Genomic DNA, 18,678 nt, shown 5'->3' with positions numbered 1-18,678 from the left:
GCGAAACAACCTCAGTCGTTTACGTCGTGATTTTAGTTGATTTATCATCTGAGTGTCCTTCACAAGGTTAGATTTTTAAGGGAACGCTACACTCGTCTTTCTCTGATGGCTGCAGCTAGTTTAGAGTCAGACACCCCAGAATATCAAGAGCCAGTGCCGCTCGGCTGCAGGCGGTGTGCCGTCACAATCGCCCGGTCGCCTGTTCTCCGGCGCTGCTCTTTGTTGTGCCGATCACATCAGCGGGAGCCCTGCCCCCCTCTTACGCAGCCAGGCCCATCATCAGCCCCTCGCTGGGAATAGATCAGAGAGCAGGTGAGTCACAACTCGGAGGGAGGGAGGGAGGGAGCAGCGCTTATCACGTCAGCAAGGTCGACACAAAGGCTCCACTCAACAAGACACGAGGAGAAATGTGGTGCGGATGAAGAGATGGTTCACATTAGGAGGAATATTTCAGCGGTATGATTAGTGTGTATGTTTGCTTCTCCATTCTGACGGTATCACGCAACACATCACCAGACATGAATCACATTATAAAATCATGCGTACGGGTGCAAGTTTGTTTTTCCTTCTTTTTTTTCTTTTTTTTATTCAGAAAAATGTTCAGTCCAAAATGAATATGTGCCTCAGTTGGTCCCGCAAGGTCTCGCCTTTGTCAAGGCTGCAAGACGTTTGGATTTTCTGCACTACTCGTTTTACAATCAAACAGATGGCTCACCGTGGATGACAAAGATATGAGTTTCATAAGATACACACGTGTACTGCAGCTCAAACTCAAGACCATGTGAAAGGAAAAGGAACAAGCTGTACCTACCATCGCAGTTTCCCAGGTGATAGTCGTCATCACACGTTATAACATGCAGCAATTCTCTTATTGACATGAATGTAGGATGAATGACGCATTACCGAGCGGGGAAAAGAGCCGTTTGGCCCCTGGGATCACTAGAATTTAACATGTCAGGACAGGATATATGTAGAATGATACTTCGAGGGTAAGGCTGGTAATATTCTATATTTTGTTTATGTCAAGAGATCTCATGAATTCAAAACCAGCGAGGTGTTTATCTCACAATGTTTATTTAATCATGTAGAAAGGCGTCATGATTTTTTTGTGTTCACTTTTATTCTAGATAAAACATCTCGGCACTGTCTGGGTTATCAAACATACTCCAACAAGAGGAAACAGTGTATATCTTGGGGCTCTATTTTCACCTATAGTTTAAAACATTTCCTTTTAGAAACAATATATGAGAGATTAGATTAAATAAAATGTGTGTTGCCGTGTTTGTAGCCATAAAGAAACACATCTACCTCTGCCAAGGAGGTTCTGTTTTCACCCATGTCCCTTTGTGGATCTCTTTGGTTGGTTTGTCAGCAGAACTTCACAAAAACTACTGAACGCATTTTCACAAAACTTGGATGGAGGACGGGTCTCGTCCCCCAGAATGGACCACATTCACATTTAGTGTGGGTCTGGATAAAGGGACAGATGCAGGATTATTTTTCTCACCTTCTTTAACGTTGTGAGGTGCCTCGGGGAATAATGCATGGGTCTTGATTTAATAAAAATCAGGCATGTTAAAATGGCTGTCATCTGTGAGCGAGTTAAAAAATCTGGATTTAAATATGTTTTTAATAGAGGGGTTATCTTTTTAAGATGTTTTATATTAGGCTTGATGGAATTAAAAGGGGACATTTTGGCCTTGGCAGAGGTATGCGCTCTACTGACCATTGGACAACGATGGTGATCAAAGATAAAGATGATACTACATGTGGCATTTTCAGTGGGATTAATTAAGTGTTTTTGTCTTTTCACTGCATTTGCTGACAGTAAGAAAAATACAGATCTTTTCTTCAGTAATACAGAATAACAACATCCTACTCTGCTTGGATTTTCGGAGCCCACGGTGCCGCCGCTATCGAGCTAAAGCTCCCGCTTTCACAGCCTCAACTCTCTTGTCACTGGACCATCTGTCTAAAAGCCTGAGAGGCTCCTGTGTCAGTCAATTTAAGTATCATCTGTCAGTCTCACCCTCAACAGAGTCCCAGCAGTGATACAACACTACACCCGGAGCCCGCGGAAGCTCCTGGATACCACCTCCTTTTAATCATGATGAATAACTGGAACGATGACTAACAAAAATCCTATAAAAATAGATGACATATGAGTATAAAAAATCCTCGATGCATGGTTTTTCAACTGCTGTGTCGGCTGTATAGTCTGAGTATCCCATCTGTTTTGTGTTTTTGTTTTTTTATACGATATACTGTGCGTAATCCTCCAGATCTGCTGATATGGTAGGCTGTTAATGAAAGAGGGAGGCAAGCACTGAAGAACGATTGTGATTTGTTTTTTTTTTTGTTTGTTTTTTTACACGGTCAGCTTCCGATCGAAGCTCCCATGGAGACATTTACCGTCATGGTGAACAAGAAGGACACTTGAGGAGGATGTGGGTTTTTTTTCAAATGAGGGAAAATGGGCGACAAACTCCATCATCATCTCTCTTCCCATCAAAGTGCTTTTTGTTTTCAAAGTTAAAACTGTACAGTATTCACACACACGTTGTCTGGACATACAGTAGCATGCTGAAAATTCACAGTTAAGTCTGAAAATACTTTGTTTTTCTTTTTTTTCTTCTGAAGATGGGGTCTATATTTTCAAAGCTATGTAAAGAATGCATTTTTTTTTTTTTTTTCGGATTTTGAGGAACAGTTACCAATAAAAAGGGGCATCACATGTCACATGGTGTCACAGTGGAAATTAAGGTCTGGATGGAGACGCTGGAAGAGACTGGTCGTCGAGAAGGTGCTTCAGTCCTCATAGATTACATGTTTTGATGCATCAGTTGTCCAAAATGTAAGGGACCAAGTTCCTAACACGCGGTGATGGTTTGAAGTGCTATAGACTGCTTCGTCCGAGTCCGTCGCCTATAGACAAGGGATCTGAAATGAAGCTGATGAGTGACACGTTACAGGTTATGTGGGACTGAAGCCAGGCGAGGCCGCGTGAGACACGGTAAGCACTCGCTCACTTCCTCCCTGGCCGAGCTTCTCTGAGCTGCGCAGTCCGCTGTAGAGCCGCTCCTCCACCGACACGGCCAGCTTGTCCGTCAGGCTGCTCTCTGATAAAATCGCTTGACTGCTGTTGTTGTTCCTGTTGTCGACCCTCGGATCCATGTGGTTTCTCTGTGTGGTCACAGTGGTCAAAGTCGGGCTCGTTGTGCTTTCTGTGTCCTTTTTCGCCGAGTCGTCGTCCTCGCCCGTCGACTCTGTGCGGCTTTTCGTTGTGCCGGTGCCTTCGGAGGTTGTGCTGGCTGTGCTTCCCGTCGCGTCCCCCGCAGCTCTTTCACTCGCCGGGTCTTTGTTCTCTGTGCTCTCCCTGGCTGCCTCCTCGCAAGCCGCGACCTCGCTGGCTTCTTCATCTGCAGCACTCGCAATGCGTGATAGCGTGCTGTGATACCTGGTGTCCAGAGGATAGCCGGCGCTGTCGCCTCTCCGCAGAGGAGTGAACCTCTGCCTCTCCAGAGACGGGGAGTACCTACCCCCGGCGCCTGACCCCGGGTCGCTGTATTGCTTGTGTCTCTGCCACTGTTTCCGGAGGTGAACTCTGGATCTGTGCCTGGCGCGCAGCGGAGAATCCTGCTGGTCGAAGCGCGGGTCATGACGGAGGAACTCGTTGAAAAGAGCATCCGTCTTCTCGTCGATGCTGTAGTCGCGGCGGCGGAGGCGGGGTGGGTGAGGACTAGAGGGCGGTGCGATCGGCTTGATCAGCGGAGACATCGGTTGCGATTGTGACTCCGGAGGTTTCTGAGGATGAAGGCCTTTCAGAAGTTGATATGGTTCTTGAAGGGTAATGGACTGGCTGCCAGCTTTAGATTTCGCCTTTAGTTTCTCCTCCGTCTCTGTGCTGTCCGTCATCTCATCCTCCAGCTCCTCCTGGAACAGCTTGGCCTCGATGCTCTCGCACACCGAACCTTTCCTCCCGGAGCTGGTGAAGAACAGCCTCCTCTCAGACGCCGTCTTACTTCGAGGAGCTCCGGGAGTCCCGAAAAGCCTCATTTCCTCGGGGGCCTTGGACGGTGCTTCAATCGAGGCGTAGCCGCTGTCCATCTGGAGGAGTTTACGGTTCCCAGCCTCGATCTCTCCTCCAGCTCCACTTCCCATCTCACCGTCCCCACCTGACGCCCCTCTGATTCCTCTCTCCGACACCTCTCCCTCCACTTCTCCGTCAGGCTCATCATCCAGGTCTTGGGACAAGCAGCTCTCCAGGCCAGAGCGAGCTCCTGCACCACCGAGGGACGAGACGCTGTCGGCATCGCTGCGGACGGACTCCCGATCTGTGCTGCTCTGGTCCGAGGAAGCGTACTGCTCAAGAGAGGCTCGCAGGCTCCAGATGTCTCTGTACAGGGAGGGAGGAGCCTCCGAGCTCTCCTGGCGAATCATGAAGGTCAGAGACGAGCCTGAGTCGGCCCTTCCTCTGGCCTCCGCTCCCAACACCACCTCATCTCCGTCGTCTACCTCAGCCTCGCTCTTTGTCCTCACATCTGATGCCACGAGGTCCATCTTTGTGTCTTTAGTTTTCCTCAACATGTCGTCGAACCTTTCCTGTATGGCAGCTTCTTGTTGTTCCCCAAACAAATCGTCGTCTTCTACCGACGGTTGCTCGACTTCTGTCCCCTCTGTTCTCGTAACCGCACAGAACTTTGTTTCTCTTTCTACTCCTGTTCCATTGACGGTGGCCTCCTCTTGGCTCTGGGCGCGACAGACATTTGTTGGAGAGCGGAGATCGTCTCTCCTGGCGCTGCTGCCACCACCTACCTCCACCATGGCCTCCAGTTTTTGCCTGCACAGACGGAGAACACTCGGTTAAACAGTAATTCTGGGAATTTCATGGTGCAAATCATGGGATTGTGTGAAGGGACATACCTGCTGAGGAAGACCGAGCAGGTGGGTGTGGTGGCGCTGTGAGACAGGGACTCTGCAGAGAGCGACTGGAGGCCACTGGTCTGGATGGGAGTGTGTGGGAACGATTCGACGGCCTCATCTCGGAGAGGAGAGGATTCGTCTTCGGTGTGATCGGTGGTTTCACTCGCTGCCCTCTGTCTCTGGAAGGGCCTTCTCTTCGGGGACCCTGCTCGAAAACACAGCTGTCAACTTGACGAGTCTCACCATTTCACTTGCAGTTCACAAATGCAGTTACAAATCGATTCAAACCTTTTGCGTCCAGGCTGGCAGCCCGGTGACTGCTGTCGAACTTCCACCTCCTGAAGTAAGGCCCCGCCCCCTCCAGACTGGCGTGGCGCCGCAGTTTAGAGAAGAAATGTAGAACTGAAGTCTGGCCGGGAGCTTGAGTTAACTGTCCTCTCGACCCGCTTTCACTTTCAGCCTCTCCCCTGTCCCCGACAGCCTCCATCTGACAGAAGAGATGGAAGAAGAGGAGGGTGGAGGGAGATGATGGGACATTAGGGAGGGGTTGAATCGTGACGGGCAGAGGCGAATCCCTCAGGGGACAGCAGTTTGTCATATTGTCACTCATCGGCAGCGATGACTGATGTTCCAGCGCGTCAGCAGGTCTGAGCCGGTGGCAGATGCTTTTCACAGCTCTGTTTATGTGTGATACAAGTGGATCAACCTGCACTGAGGCGTCCATCTGACCAAACAGGGGGAATCTTGGCTTATCACCCAATACTTTTACTGCAAAACTTCATTTGAAAGGTAATGTGTTCTTTTCATGTGAACAAAAATGTTTATACCTTGAGCTATAAACATAATAAATACGTCAGCCACGATTTAAAACTTTTCTCACAGCCATTCCCAAGAGCCTGATCCAAAAATAAAAGTTAATGAAAACACAGAGCTTCTCATGCCACGCTGAGGAGGTGATGAAAAAGACTCTGCAGCCGGGCTAACGCTGCATAGCAGCAGGCTAACATGCTGACATTTCAAACGTGTGTGTGAAAAGTTGAATTAGCGCGTTAGCATTTGCAGCACATCTGAGGCCAAAGGGAACATCGGGGGGTTAAAGGTAACAACACGTATTGACCTGTAGTCTGTAACGATCAGGGGCGGTTCTAGGGGGGGGGGGCCAACAGGGGCCAGTGCCCCCATAACTCTAAGTCTGGACCCCCCTGTGGCCCCCCTGACAGGGAGTCTGCATTAATAATACAATGACAGATTTCTTGCAATGATTTTGTTCTGAAGGGAAAGGCAGAAATAAAGTGTCTCAGCAATTTACTACCCAATCAAAATTGCTGAAATTGTAAACACTGCTTTGTCTGAATGAGGGATTTGTCCTTTTTTCCAGGTTGTGTGTGCCCCCTAACAAAAAAGCCGGCCCCCACCTGGCCCCCCTATTAAAACTGGTCTAGAACCGCCACTGGTAACGATCATCGTAAAACTCACAAAGTGGAGATAAAAGGTGAAACTCACTGTCTGCGAGCGTGTGTGCTGTGGCTTCATGGCTGCCGGCGTCTGTCTGGGGCTCTGGTCCAGGATGGTGGAGTGGTGCGGGTCTCCTGGCAGACCTCCACTGAGGCTCTGTCCCATCCACTCGGGGACTCTTCTCTCAGCGGGCTGCAGAGGGAAATCAAACGCAGGTTAGAGACGAGAGAGCAAACGTGATTCAGTGAGACATTCGGCAGGTGTGTCCAGTCACCTGGTAGATGGTGAGAGGCAGTTTGGGAGCTGCAGTCTCACTGATGTTGATGGTGCTGCTCTCTGTCGAGTCGCACTCCATGATGGTGAGGATCTTCAGGTCACACGGGGCCGGAGGCAGGTGGAGGTGGGTGAGCCGGGCCTTTTTCAGGTGGTGGAAGTCTCCCTCAGTCAGAGTGTACCTGAGAGAGTGGACGTATCATCATCATCATCGACAGCTCATCTGGATATTAATGAAAAATCCGCTCATTTAGATCGTTACCTGCGTGCTTTGTCCTGAGTCGTCTTCTCCTGTTCGTAAAGTGCAGATTCATTGAAGGAGACTCTGCGGCCGGTGGACCCGGTCGAGACGAAGCGTTCTGACTCTCCATCGTGACAGCTTGCCGCTGAGAGAGCGTCTGATTCATCCAGATGAATGGTGATCTCTGAGTGACAAAGAGCCAAGGACAAGCCGAGGGAGTGAAATAATGGAGTTGGTGACGACCGCGGACCAGAATAGTTGGATACACTGACTCGATGAAAACGCGGTTCTCACCTTGGGTGGGCTGAGAATCCTCAGCATAGGTGGTGTTTGTCTTCTCAAGGTCATCGCTGGCTCTGAGGGGAGGAATGAGTTTTACTTTTTGTGCTCTTTTCACAGAAGCAAAAAAAAAAAAAAAAAGAAAACTTGTCACACCACAGCTTTCAATTTCATATTCGACACAGCTTTGACTCACACCTCACTCAACCGGACCCAAACCGGGCCTGCTTGAACCCCACACACAGCAGTGTGTCACCTACCTGGAGTAGCGTCGCCCACCCATGCAGCAGCGGTGACAGAAGAGTAGCAGCAGGGAGAGCAGCACCAGCGTCCCCCCGGCAAAAACACTCAGCAGCACCAGCAGCAGCACATAGTTCTCCACCTGGCCCGCAGACACAGGCACATCCTGGTGGAGGAGAGAAGAGGTCAGGACACCAGCACCGGTACATCCACTCAAGTACTGTGCCAGGGAAATACTGTGATGTACTTCTGACTCATTTGACAGCTACAGTTATGACTTACGACATTTTTTGTTTTGTTTTACATCTAATCTACAGCAGTTAAAGTTTGTTTCACCTCAGGGGCGGTTCTAGGGGGGCAACAGGACCCAGTTCCCCCGTAAGTCTGGACCCCCCTGTGGCCCCCCCGATAGGGAGTCTGCATCAATAATACATTGACAGATTTCTTGCACTGATTTTGTACTGAAGGGAAAGGCGAGAAATAAAGAGTCTCAGCAGTTTACTACCCAATCAAAACTTTGAAATTGTAAACATTGTTTGAAGTCCCATTTATCCCTTGTTTGAATGAGGGATTTGTCTTTTTTTCCCGGGTTGTATGTGCCCCCTCACAAAAAAGCCGGTCCCAACCTGGCCCCCCTATTAAAACTGGTCTAGAACCGCCACTGCTCCACCTCTACCAGCTACACCTTTAAATCCCTGCCAACACATGACTTGTAATAATATCATGTATGTTACCCATTGTGACTTGCTTTAGCTAATGTATAATAGCATAATGTTGTTTTAGCAAAGCAACATGAGCATTAGGATCTCTGGCGACCAACACTAACACTGGACCGTCACCAGCGACTCCGGCCAATCACACACAAGAAGTGTTGTCATAATGTTTTCTGTGGCCTGAAATATTGCTGTGTTTTCTCAAATGTTGTGTTTGGACCCTCAGGCCCACCATAACTATCAATATAAGGATATAAAAAATGTTTTAAGTGTGACTGGAGTTCAGTTTATCTGCCACATACTGAACCATGTATGTACAAAGCGGGGAGGGTTTTACCGAATGACAGAAAGTCATTTGTCCTTTTTTATCCAGCAGCGACCGGGGCTGTCCCCCTGGTGCCTGACTACTAAGCCAAAAATGCCCTGTGCAGTGACCCTAAACCTCCCTTTTCCACCCTGCCAAGCAGAAAAACCACATCTGCACACAAACACAAAAATAGGAGCATTCCCATGCTGACAAAATATAAAAGTCACTATAAATACCAGCCTTCAGAAACAACACCAGCTGAACTCTGATCCTGAGTTATTTGCACGACATCAATCTGAGCTCCTATAGCTGATATTCCGATGGCATTGTTGGAGCCCGTAACTCATCCTTTAACAGCAGCAAGGCCGAAGCTTGCATGTCTGTGTTGTCATGTTTTGTCGTTGTGAGTGGGGGCTGCATTAGTCCTGCCGGGACAGTAATTGATTCTTCTCCCTTTTGAGCTTCACAGCGATGAGGAATCTCTCTGTCGCATTACTCTGTCAGATAGGCGGGAATATATTTAATAAGGAGTCGAATTAACGCTGGACAACTTCCTTAAGTCCCTGCTTTCTCACAGTGATTCTTATCCACACACACACACACACACACACACACACACACACACACACACACACTCATATACATCCTGCCTGCTTCCGCACACAGACGGAGTCGACAGCAAAACTGCCCTCTTCTACTCTCTCTGATTAATACTCTCAGTCTTGGCTGAGTGAGCTTGGGGATGCTAATCGAAACGTCAGCGAGACCCTTAATTCAATTTCCCAGCTCCTCTCAATGAGGGGGAAATGAGGCCTCTGCAGGCTAAAAATGGAAATCGGAGGAGGAGGATGAGGAGGAGGAGGAGGAGGATGCAGACGCACATGAGCAATCCCCACACCAGACTTTTTTTCCTGGCTCCTCTTCCGATGTCAGTTTTATCAAAAGAGAGCGTGAAAATAATTGGGTCCTTTGCACCAGCACAAATGGAACATTCATCTGTCGCAGCATTTAGCCTTATGTAATATACGGTAATGTTAAAGGATGTCATCGTGCGCGGCTCTGAAGGAGCGGAGGAGCTCCTCGCTGAGAGCAGACCGACCTTTAGACAACGATGACCTTAACAGCAGCAGAAAAACTCAAACCCCGCCGCTGACTGGATCGTTTTCATCATCGATTTATCTGCCTGTTGCTCTCTCCACCAATCATTTTCCTCTCATGTCAGAAAATAGTGAATAAACTTATAATTTGATGTCTTGAAATCTCTTGTTTCATGTGACGATCAGTCCAGAACCTCAAAGTATTCAGTTTAAAGGGATATAACAAAGAAAAAGCAGTAAATCCTCACAACTGGAGAGGCAACGATCAGAGGATGTTTGACTCTCAGGTTGAAAAATGACTGAAGCGATTAACCTTCAAGGATCTGGACATCTTATCCAACCCATACGCTTTAAAGACAGTTAGCAGTTAAAGGAGTTTCTCCGCTTTACAGTGATATCACATGTCTTGTTCGGACATTCAGTGGCTCCAGATAGTGAACGAGATTACATCTGCGTGTTCTGCAGCAGCGACTGTTCAGAGAAACCCACGTAGTCTCTGGCACAATGGTTGTAGCCGAGCTGCTTTTGTTGTTCACGTTCAATGGATAATATGTTTCTCTGAAAAAACTCAGTCTTGCTTCGATCCCATTTGTAATTATTTGACAACCGTTCTATTTACTTTCTGAACTGTTTTGGACACGTCTACACGGTCAGTCGATGAAATATAGGATTACACCTGTTTGTCACTTATAAATTCCAAAGATAATACTGTCATATATGTGTGTAACTTGCTTTGGTGTGGCACTTTTTTCTCCCTCTTTATTCTGAGTTTAAATTCAGGATTTTGAGTTTAAAGTCAGGATTTCTGAGTTTAAAGTCAGTATTTTGTGTTTAAAGTCAAGATTTTGAGTTTAAATTTAGTATGTCTGAGTTTAAAGTCAGTATTTTGTGCTTAAAGTCAGGATTTTGAGATTAAATTTAGTATTTCTGAGTTTAATGTCAGTATTTTGTGTTTGAAGTCAGGATTTTGAGTTTAAAGTCAGTATTTTGTGCTTAAAGTCAGGATTTTGTGTTTAAAGTCAAGATTTTGAGTTTAAATTTAGTATTTCTGAGTTCAATGTCAGTGTTTTGTGTTTAAAGTCAAGATTTTGAGTTTAAATTTTGTATTTCTGAGTTTAATGTCAATATTTCTGAGTTTAATGTCAGTGTTTTGTGTTTGAAGTCAAGATTTTGAGTTAAATTTAGTATTCCTGAGTTCAACGTCAGTGTTTTGTGTTTAAAGTCAAGATTTTGAGTTTAATGTCAATATTTCTGAGTTCAATGTCAGTGTTTTGTGTTTAAAGTCAGGATTTTGAGTTTAAAGTCAGGATTTTGAGTTTAAAGTCAGTATTTCTGAGTTTAATGTCAGTATTTTGTGTTTAAAGTCAAGATTTTGAGATTAAATTGAGTATTTCTGAGTTTAATGTCAGTGTTGTGTGTTTGAAGTCAAGATTTTGAGTTTAAAGTCAGTATTTTGTGCTTAAAGTCAGGATTTTGTGTTTAAAGTCAAGATTTTGAGTTTAAATTTAGTATTTCTGAGTTCAATGTCAGTGTTTTGTGTTTAAAGTCAAGATTTTGAGTTTAAATTTAGTATTTCTGAGTTTAATGTCAATATTTCTGAGTTTAATGTCAGTGTTTTGTGTTTGAAGTCAGGATTTTGAGTTTAAATTTAGTATTTCTGAGTTCAATGTCAGTATTTTGTGCTTAAAGTCAGGATTTTGAGTTTAAAGTCAGGATTTTGAGTTTAAAGTCAGTATTTCTGAGTTTAATGTCAGTATTTTGTGTTTAAAGTCAAGATTTTGAGATTAAATTTAGTATTTCTGAGTTTAATGTCAGTATTTTGTGTTTGAAGTCAGTATTTTGTGTTTAAAGTCAAGATTTTGAGTTTAAATTTAGTATTTCTGAGTTTAATGTCAGTGTTTTGTGTTTAAAGTCAAGATTTTGAGTTTAAATTTAGTATTTCTGAGTTCAATGTCAGTGTTTTGTGTTTAAAGTCAAGATTTTGAGTTTTAAATTTAGTATTTCTGAGTTTAATGTCAATATTTCTGAGTTTAATGTCAGTGTTTTGTGTTTGAAGTCAGTATTTTGAGTTTAAAGTCAGTATTTTGTGTTTAAAGTCAGGATTCTGAGTTTAAATTGAGTATTTCTGAGTTTAATGTCAGTGTTTTGTGTTTGAAGTCAGGATTTTGTGTTTAAAGTCAGGATTTTGAGGTTATTGTCAGGACCTGATCCTCCGTACTAAAGATGTAGAAAATGAGTCTAAAGCATCCATGTGCATCTTTGTAAATGCAAAAACCAAAGTGAGCTGCTCTTTGAGTTCACAGCAATTATTCGTGTAAATTCGGCCATTCTCACATGTAAAACTGAGCCCAGATTTAATCTGAAGGTTTACTGAATCAATGAAGTACGGCACGCGATGCTTACCGCCAGACTGGGGTGTGAAAAACAACACAGCCTAAATACAGGAGCGCGAGGTGCCCTAACCATTGTTCTACGTCTTTGAGGGTCAATGGATTGTGAAAATAGTCGCAAAAATGTTGTTCTGCTCATGGACAAATGGAGGTGTGAAGAACAGAGGGGGTGTGTGTGTGAAAGTGTTTGTAAATGCGTGTGAAAAAGAGCAAAAACAGCTGATTTTTTATTTTTTTTTTTTGATGACTCGGCTTCCGCTGTAAAAAAGAACGGTTAAGGTACTCCGTGTGAGCGTAAATCAATCTGCGTCCACTTCAATCACAAACTCACTCCGGCACGCTGCTGGACGGAAGAAGCTCTTATGAATTTCCACTTATAAAACCAGGAAATTAAAAATGCCCTTTTCTGCCTTTATATTCAACCCCAAGTTTAAAATTCTGGTGTTCTAGCTGCTTTCAGGGAGACGCAGAATCATATGTTTGACGCTGTCTGAATGCATGTCTGAGATAGAATAACACATCCATCACAGGAACAATAGCAAAGCACACACCTTGATACACTCACTATTGTGTGTGTGTGTGTGTGTGTGTGTGTGTGCAGCACAGAAACACACACGCTTTGTCAGAGCATCTGTAGCTTAATGAAATCTGCTGTTTTTACAAGCTCAGCCAAACAGGGAGAACAACACAATCAATCAGCCGGAGCCGGCGAGGCCTCTCGCCAGTCTTCGGGCCATGTTTCTAACACACACACTGTCGAGCAAACAACTGTCAATTCTCGCTCCACACAGACAGCTTTAACTGTCCGATAATCACCACCGCTGGCTCAGATAACCCCCCTCTCCCCTCTCCAGGCCTCTGGGGGGCTACATGGCACACAAAGCCTTCAGCAGCAGCACACTCAGTCCTGTTTTCGAGTTAAATCCTCTTTGGACACAGATCAGGCTGTCCGCCACCACCGGGATAAAAGACTTGGTGTTAACTCACTGTGTATTTTTGGCAGAGGTCCAGTGTGAAGTATTGGAAAAAGGGGGGGGTCGTCGCTCACTAGACGACGGACACACTGGCTGATGTGAAATGTGGGGAGTGTGTGTGTGGATGGACGGGAGTGCAGGAGGGGTGGAGGAGGATACTCACAGTGGAGTTCTCAGTCAGACTTGTAAGAACAGGCAAATCATTGCTCATGGTCCAGGTCAGCGTGAGTGAACCCTGCAGAGGACGGAGAGAGAGAGAGCGGGTCAGACAGAGCCGAGAGAACAGTGGTACGATCAGGCGACGTGCTGACATTTTCACAAAACATACCAAGATCACATCACATGTTTATGACCAGAATTTCATATTGGGCCGTGTGGAGGGGAGCCAGGGGAGGCAAATTCCAAAGGTTGTCACAACATAAAATAAAGAGATTTAATCTGAAGAAAGTTGCAAGATATCTGTGGTTTGCAGAAAGTATACTGCAGCATTTACTCCAATCCTGCAAACAAGGACCTCCATTGTTTAAAACCTAATTAAAAACCAATCAATGAGTCACACTGTTGCACCTGGAGACGTGTCTCTTCATCACGATGAACGTGGGTGAGTGCAGTTTACTGTAACCGGGTCCAATACACGGCATCCCGCTGCTGTAAATGCTCACTGGTGTTAAAAATGTGTATTCATCCACCGCTGTAATTAGTCCCCAACAACAAAAAAAACACTATTCCTCCTGTTTGAGCAGCATTTTGTTTGAATCCGCAGTGCTGGTGGTCTCAGGATACGAGTAAGCCTGTTCTGTTGTTATTTTTTTTTTAGAGATTTAGGTTGTTAGTAACGAATGAATGAGCCGCAGGCCGGAAAAGAATTGAGAGATGGATTAGCGTATTGTTGGTTCTGGTCTTTTCACGGGGTTTGACGATAGAACATAACCAGACTTATCCCTTGCTGACTCCTAATAACTGAATGATTGGATATGTTGTTCTGTGGGTCATCACGCCTCATCTATACATCATGATATATACAAACTGCACTACAAGAAGTAATTATGGCCTTTGGGAGACAGTGATCAACACTTTTCCCTGTTTTCTCACAAACAACTACTCACAGACTGATAAACGATAAAACTAATCATTGGTCGCAGCCACATCTCTCAAACTCCACAGTCCCAGTTTGAAGTTTGACATCATCGATCCAAAGTAAAGATAACCCTGATCACATCACATCAGCGAGCAACATGGAAACATTACACAACTTGTTCTTCTCCGCCTGGCGAGTAACCTGATCCACCTGTATACAATCGGTGTAATGCCCCTTTAACCCACTGAGGAGACACAACTGCGTGGCTGTGTGCGTTAGACTCTAATGTGTCCGAACACGTCTCCTCTCAACGAGCAAGAATCCCTGACAACAAACTCTCCCGTCAGTCCCTCGACTTTAACGAGCCTCCGCGAGACAGGAGGACGAGTGTGGCGAGAGGACGGCAGGAAAAAAGAGCTGACGGGATGTAATTATTTACACAGACTGCAGCTTGTGTAACGTCAATCCATTATCGCATTCCTTACACATACTGCGAATCTCTGCCGCACACCCCCTCGCCATGTGAGAGTCATATTTTTATGTAATATCTCGCACGTACCAACGGCTCAAGGTAACTCTGACGAGGACAGAAGAGCTCCGAACACAGCGCGAGCACACAGACAAAAGAGACACACACACACACACACACACACACACACACAGACACACACACACACACACACACAGAGGAGTGTTCTTCTAAACAGTATATAAACGTACCAAATGATTAAAACCTCTAAAATGTAGCTATTTGTAGATATAAGGACATTTTTGGGTTAATCGTTGTTCCTCAAGTCTCTATTTTCCCTTCGTTGCTGCTCACACTCACATCGAAGAGTGTTTCAAACTATTTATCACATGTTTCTGCACAATAAACACAGAGATTTTAACTGTTAGCTGAAAGAAAAAGGCAGATTTCCGTCAGTTTCAGCCGTTTACAAGTCGAGTCTGATTTTCTGCCTCCCTCCGGGAAGATGTGCCGGAAACATCTGTCGTCCCTCTGGCTGACTGAACAATAGTCAGAATGGTTTAAAGCCTCCTTTTGCAGAAGAGTTGAATGAAGCGGTCGTTCTGCTTTATACCGTTCAAGGTCTTAAACGTGTCCTCACTGGCAGTCTTGCGCTCTTCTTTTTCATTACAGCTTATAAAACCACTCAGCCCACGCTTAATGAAGACGTACGTTTAAAAGCTTTCAAAGCAGGAGAGCATTTGTACTCATTTATCTAACCAGTTAACTGTCAGAGTCACACCTGGTCGACAGGTAACACGTTCACTCAGCCGTCACTTCCCCTGATTGTGGACTTTCTATCATATCTGGACGGATAATGAAGATCAGTCCTGTCAGTCAGATAAATCCACTCATCCATTACGTCCGTGTGGCTGCAGTTAAACCAAACTTTCACACGGCCAGTCCTGAAATATGCACCGTCATACGTGAACTACGTCAGTCTCTGATGGGTCAAGCGTGGCAAAACTCAGCGACGGTGTTTAAACCCCATGACAGTCCCAAATGGATGGAGCGTGACTCATTCACACGACACCTGGTGTGTTTTCATTTGGATGAAACGCTGCAGCCATGACAACACAGAGTCATCGATATATTAATCACGTCAACATCTTACAGCTCTATACGTTACGTGAGGTATGTTCTCTGTGCGATCAGTGTGGAGTGAGAGGATTTTTCTCCACCCTTAAAACGACATGCAGGGAAATAAAAGGAGAAATGTGGATTTTAAGGAGATTTTAACTAATTTATTACTAGTTTTTCATCATTATTCTAACTTTGAGAGTCCCATTATGGATTGTACGCTTTGTTTGTTACATTTCTTAGCTAACATTTATAACAATAACCATTATTAAAGGAGCGATACGCAGTTTTGGTAAATACGCTTTAATCCTGTAAAACTGCACTCACAGAACAACACGATGTCATGCTGTTTTAATATGTTTATATATGGCGGACCCTGCCACCTGTCTACCTTCATGCAGCGCTCTGTGGACCTTTTGTTTTTTTAACTTAATGGAAAGATGCTCAACAAATAAATATATTTGTTTCATTGTCTGAGTTTGAATGTCTTCCCCCAAAACTACATAATGCACCTTTAATAAACTGGACATTATTTCACTGTTAACAAACAAATGTTTTATAAAACTGTTTATTGTAAAGTTTCATCTGATGTTTATAAACCCTTGCAATTGCTTAAAAAAAGGGTTTATAAAGCATTTTATTGTTTGTTAACACTAAAAAATGAACTATTAAGTAAATTCTCATTAACCAGCCGAATTATTTAAATTATGGTTATTATAAAAGTTCACAGATTTCATCATCGCAGCGTTGACTTGAAGAATAAATGACCGAAATCTTTTTAAAAAATATATATTCATATTATTCAATCACATTTACACAATTCATAACTATAATTAATTCACAGTAACATTTATCTAGTGTTATAATTGATCATCTAATCATCATAAATGGCCTTACAGCAGCCCCTAAAGCTACATGTTGTGTTTAATATTAATCAGGCTAATGACAGCTTGACTTCCAGCTTCACAACATCTCATTTGTCAGTAAACACTGTGGACAAATAACCCAAAATAAAGCTGAGAACACTGACCCCGACTGGTGGAGGCGCAGCGAAATACGAAGTGTGCGTGTGTGTGTGTGTGTGCGTGCGTGTGTGTGTGTGTGTTGTAATGACATGACACATCCTCCCATCATCTCTCCTATAACCACAGGCTATACATCAGACAGACAGACAGACAGACAGACAGACAGGTTCTAGTTCATTCCATCAGTCAGACTCTCAATGATCCAGGTGGTGTTTGTTCCCCTATAAGCCCCATCAGTGAGTGCATGGTGAGAGGTGGAGGTGGAGGTGGAGGAGGACGGGGGTAGCTGCACATCACCCCTGGCTGGATGGTGCTGATCTGTGTCTTACGGTCTATACAGGCGGTGTTTGGAGCAGCTCCCCTACAGCGACCCGCTGCAGCCGGCGGCGCTCAGCGGCAGCAGCATCCTCAGCATCAGCACCAGCAGCGGCAGCAGCATCGTCTTCCTCTCTCCTCCGAAAACCCGCCGATCGGGGCTGTCCCGCATCCCCGCGTCGTCAGCTCTCAGCCTGCGGGGAATAAATCACGATTAGTCACAGTGAGGAGGAGAGAGAGGGAGACAGCCGTCATGTGCCGGACACTAAATCAGAAGCGAAGATTATCCCCGGAGCCGAGCCGAGCCGTGCCGTGTCAGCTGTCCCTCATTTTACATAATGAAATAGTAGCACGTTACAGCGAGAGCGAGTCCCGGTGCGAGCCGGGCAGGAGAGCGCACTCACCCGGCTGTAGAGTCCGTGTGCAGCGGCGGTCCACAGGCAGCCTGCCCCGTCTGCATACTTTAATTTGGGCTTCAAATAAAGACTGTAGTTATGAATGAAACCACACGCGATTAGACACGCCCCCCCGCCCGCTCCCGACGCACCACGTGACCGGCGCTGATGATGGTGATGGTGATGGTGGTGATGATGTGAGATGGAGGAGAGGACCCGGCCTCATTCATGAATGGCAGCAGCTGGCAGCACGACTCATTGGTCGCCTGTTTTTTTTTTTTTTTTTTTTTTTTATTCTTTGTGTCCTGAGAGACTTTTTAATGAATGTTTTAATGTTTCACACCGGCTGCGTTTGAGTCTGCTGCTGTTTCCTGATGGGAGACAGAGAGGGAGACAGAGGGAGACACAGGGGGAGACACAGGGAGACAGAGAGGGAGACAGGGAGGGAGACACAGGGGGAGACAGAGGGAGACAGAGAGGGAGAAAGATGGAGACGGATGGAGACGGATGGGTGCTGTGGACGTTTTTGTAGTCTCAGGTTTCTCCACGTGGTGGCAGTGTTGCACCTTTATTTTCAGGCTGACGTACTAAAGATGGAAGTTCAGATCTCCAGAGGCTCCTAAAGAGTCTCAGTGGACCCCCAACTAAATAAAGCATAGTTTAATTTAACTTTCATTCAATAGAAGAAGTCCAAATTATGGAAGTCGTGGCAGGATGCTGGATTTTAAAGCTGCAGTAGGCTATATGAGAGGTAACCTGATGAGGGTCTAAACACCAAAACATTGTTGTTATTAAGTGAAGCTGGAGTTTGTTTGTTTTTTTGCATTAAGCTTTATACATGAAATGTCAAAAATGTATGTATCCCACTCTGGACTGCTAGCTGCACCGGCTAACTGAGCTAACAAAGCAAATGGCAGCTTTAAAAAGGCAACATGTAGTTCTGGAAAATACGTTGAAACTAAGAATTTTTAAATCTACAGTATCAATGAGGTTATAGTATAAACTCAGAAAAATGTATCCTCTCCACAAGTGAATAAACAAGCTGTTTTAGAGGACACTGTATGAAGCTAGGAAGGTGGCAGGGTCCGCCACATGTAAACAAAGCAAAATAGTATGAGACTGTTTTGTCCTTTAGTTTGTTTATTCACTTTACCAGTCCTGAAAACCAACAGATTTGTTTATTTTGCTTGTTCAGGCATACAAAAAAAAGATCTTTGTATTCTGATAAAAAATTTCTCCACCAAAACTTCATACTGCACCTTTAAATAACAGGTTCAGTCCTGCAGTGATGTGAGCAAACCTGTCTCTGTCTCTCACTACAGTTTCATGTGTAACATCAACGTTCACTCCATGGTGTCGTGCTTTTATTTTGATGTTACCACCTT

At 45.1% G+C, this 18,678-nt stretch overlaps 1 protein-coding gene across 2 annotated transcripts; it reads right to left on the bottom strand.

Annotated features, from left to right (window-relative positions):
- Positions 1-559: 559 nt before the first annotated feature.
- cbarpa (CACN subunit beta associated regulatory protein a) lies at positions 560-17,432 on the bottom strand. 2 transcript variants are annotated; one of them, XM_030402761.1, is made up of 11 exons: positions 17,303-17,432; positions 16,881-17,092; positions 13,056-13,127; positions 7,432-7,577; positions 7,187-7,248; positions 6,914-7,076; positions 6,653-6,833; positions 6,427-6,570; positions 5,212-5,410; positions 4,924-5,128; positions 560-4,840 (listed from the first exon to the last, which is right to left on the bottom strand). In XM_030402761.1, the coding sequence occupies exons 3-11, from the start codon at positions 13,101-13,103 to the stop codon at positions 2,974-2,976; spliced, it is 3,015 nt and encodes a 1,004-aa protein (XP_030258621.1). In that variant the 5' UTR covers positions 13,104-13,127; positions 16,881-17,092; positions 17,303-17,432; the 3' UTR covers positions 560-2,973. The 2 variants fall into 2 exon arrangements, with proteins under 2 accessions (XP_030258621.1, XP_030258620.1); XM_030402760.1 differs by having other exon boundaries at positions 16,913-17,092.
- Positions 17,433-18,678: the final 1,246 nt, after the last annotated feature.

Source organism: Sparus aurata, chromosome 21 (assembly GCF_900880675.1).
Source record: "Sparus aurata chromosome 21, fSpaAur1.1, whole genome shotgun sequence".
Taxonomy (NCBI): domain Eukaryota; kingdom Metazoa; phylum Chordata; class Actinopteri; order Spariformes; family Sparidae; genus Sparus; species Sparus aurata.
Note: the sequence above shows the minus strand (reverse complement) of the source record. Positions and strands in the feature narration are given on the sequence as shown.